Source organism: Empidonax traillii, unplaced genomic scaffold, assembly GCF_003031625.1.
Source record: "Empidonax traillii isolate 1590-97213 ecotype Southwest subspecies unplaced genomic scaffold, ASM303162v1 scaffold4300:size18459, whole genome shotgun sequence".
Lineage (NCBI taxonomy): Eukaryota > Metazoa > Chordata > Aves > Passeriformes > Tyrannidae > Empidonax > Empidonax traillii.
Window position 1 is genome coordinate 15,430 of NW_020959493.1, and position 3,014 is coordinate 18,443.

The window sequence follows — 3,014 nt, forward strand, 5'->3', positions numbered from 1 at the left end:
GACGACGAGGAACCTGCTCCTTGGACCAGGGAGGGGAAGGACAGGATGAAAAAGCTGGGCCTAACAATGCAGGTACTCCCTTGGGACATCTCCTGGCCACTGAACTCGATGGATAGGAGGAATTTTTCTGTTCCGTGCTCTTATGTAACGGTTCAGACTGAGGAGGGGCACAAATGCTTCCATTCTTGGAGGTTTTTTATTTCTTTATACATCAGGAGGCTGAAAGGGCAAAACTCTTTTTTTTTTGTACAAGATTTCCATACTCTGCATAACTGCTTCAACAAGAGCAGGGATCTGTTGCTTAAAGTAGATTAAAACTGCCCCTGGAGCAGTTCTCCAGAGGTCAGCCTTGGACCTGTATTGGCCTGTCAAGTCTGAACTGGTGTGTCTGCATTGGATGCTCTTTGTTTTGTCTCCTTGTAGTATCCTGAAGGATATTTGGAAGCTGTTGCAAATAAAGACAAGGAAAAAGAAAATAGCGAAGATGATGAGTTCGATACCCCGGGGAGAGGAAAGAGGAAAAGGAAATCAGCAGGTTTGTGGAGTAGGCAAGTGGATATAGAAAGCCTTGTAGGTTTTTGAGCATTTTACTTCATTTTTTTTCTGGTGTTTTTTTTCATTTGGTTCAAAAAAAAAATCACTGTGTTTTTCTTTCAGGTGGGGAGGAAAAACTCATCCCCTCCCCAGCAGGGACTCCGAAGAAAACTAAAGTTGAACCATACAAGCTGACAGCCCAGCAGAAATCCCTTATAAAAAGTGATGAAGCCAATGAAAAACTGTGGAATGAAGTACTAGAGGCTCTCAAAGATGGACCGGTACATCCTGCTTTTGATCCCCAGAAATAAAGGGACTTTCTCCCCACAAATAAAGGAACAACTGTAGCTGTGCTGTGTCCCTAGATACAAACCTTGGCTGCATCAAAGAAACAGCCCCAGACCTACAGTGGTTTTATTTTAGTGCAGACACCCCCAGCACGTTTAATGTGACTGTTTTTACACGTTAAGATTTGTAGAAAACCTCCCGTGGCTGAAGTAAATCCCTTGCATTTAATGTGGGGTGGGGATTCTGGGTTGGTTTTTTTTTTTTTTAATATCTTTCAGAGCGTGGTGGCAATAAGTTGATTGCAGTGTTGTCTTTCCAGAAATTCCTGAATAAGGTGGAGGAGGCCTTCCTGTGCATCTGCTGTCAGGAGGTCGTGTTCCGGCCCGTCACAACCGTCTGCCAGCACAACGTGTGCAAGGTGAGGGGCCCTGCTGAGCTCACTCAACCTGGAGCTGCCTCACGAGTGGGCACAGGCTTGGGGTGGCTGGGACAGCTTGGTTGGTTTGGGGTTTTTTGGCCAGGAATTAGTCCTTTAGTGTTAGGAAGGTTTAGAGGGACTTCGGACACGGGACGCAGGGAATGGCTTCCCACTGCCAGAGGGCAGGGTTGGATGGGATATGGGGAAGGGATTCATCCCTGAGAGGGTGGGCAGGCCCTGGCACAGGTTGGGCAGAGAAGCTGTGGCTGCCCCTGGATCCCTGGAAGTGTCCAAGCCCAGGCTGGAGCAACCTGGGATAGTGGAAGGTGTCCCTGCCCAGGGCAGGGGGTGGCACTGGATGATCTTAAAGGTCCCTTCTGAATCCCAAACCATTCTGTGCCATCCTTTATCTGTTCATCTCAACCCAGGCAGTTCCCAATTGGCCTCAGCAGTTTTCAGAAGCTGCTGTGTCGTTGCTCTGTGTTCTCAGGACAGATCCCTTCCCTTTATTTGCTTCTTTATCCCTCCCAGCAACCCCTTTTTTGACCATTTTCGCTCTTAACGGGTTCGATTGAGAAAGGTGATGTGGAATCCAACTCAGTGTTGGCTTCCCTGCTCCCTGGGAGCTCTGATGAGGTGGTTGGAACACGCTGGCGTGTCAGTTGAGACGCTGAAGTTTTCCCTCCGCCTCGGCCTTTCCCGGCGGAAAACCTGGAGCCAACACACCCCTTAACCAGGAATTCTTGTGTCCCTCAGGACTGTCTGGACAGATCCTTCCGTGCTGACGTTTACAGCTGCCCTGCCTGTCGCTACGACCTGGGCAAGAGCTACAGGATGGAGGTGAACGAGCCCCTGCAGGACATCCTCACCCAGCTCTTCCCCGGCTACGGCAACGGCCGGTGATTCTGTCAAAAGCACTTCTCGATCCCTTGGGTTCACACTTGCCATGGGCTTAATTTAAAAAGAAAAACAAAACAAAACAAAAAAAATCACAACAAAGCAGTAGTCCGTGTTCTCCCAGACCCGCCCCTCCCTTAAAAAACAAAAAAACAAAAAAAAGGTTTGAAGTCTTCCTTGTTTTTAAAACAACTATAAACTCCAAGGACTGTCCTTTTATGCGTTCGTGGGTTTTGTTTTCGTTCTAAATGTTGAAGTGTGCTCTTTTCTTTTTGTTGTTGTTGTTGTTTTTGCTCCCCTCGAACCTGCCATTCATCAGCACAGAATTATTTGTTCTTAATGGACTGAAAGTGCTTCCGGTGAGGCTGCTAACAATGAGGAAAGTTCTCAAGAGTTGCCCCTTCCCCCCCAGGGCCCCCCTTTATTTTTATTTTTATTTTTTTTTTTTCTATTCCAATAATGGCTTGGTTGCTAGAACAATCTTCACTGTCTGGGGATTTGGCCATCAAGGTAGACTTGTGCATCACCTTGGCAGCATTTGGATACTCAGTTTTTACAAGATGGTTCCTGGCTTTGTACCACGAGTGGGTATTTGCTATTTTTTTTTTTTTTTGTAAGAACTGGGGTTTTATACTGTTGACAGAAAGCCATTTCCTGCTAATTTTATATATCAAAACCATAAAGCTGCTTGCTTTAGAGCCAAGTAGTTGGAGCAATACGAAGTACTACCTCACTGGACTTGTCGTAGGGAAGGATTTGTTCAGCCAGGCGCTGTCCTCTGTCCCGAAAATGCCATTGTGGAATATCCTAAAGCCATTCTTAAGTGCCTTTTGTCCTTTGCTGGAAGACTGGGCTCTGAATCACCATATAGATCTTC

The 3,014-nt window shown here is 46.7% G+C and overlaps 1 protein-coding gene across 1 annotated transcript in view; it reads left to right on the forward strand.

Annotated features, from left to right (window-relative positions):
- LOC114072879 (E3 ubiquitin-protein ligase UHRF1-like) overlaps nt 1-2,259 on the forward strand; it is a 9,370-nt gene extending 7,111 nt beyond the window's left edge. The window contains exons 3-7 of the mRNA XM_027910706.1: nt 30-72; nt 424-535; nt 658-815; nt 1,142-1,240; nt 1,997-2,259. Of these exons, the coding sequence (XP_027766507.1) occupies nt 30-72; nt 424-535; nt 658-815; nt 1,142-1,240; nt 1,997-2,143 (559 nt within the window). The 3' untranslated portion in view covers nt 2,144-2,259. The remainder of the gene's footprint in view (nt 1-29; nt 73-423; nt 536-657; nt 816-1,141; nt 1,241-1,996) is intronic.
- The last annotated feature ends 755 nt before the right edge of the window (nt 2,260-3,014 follow it).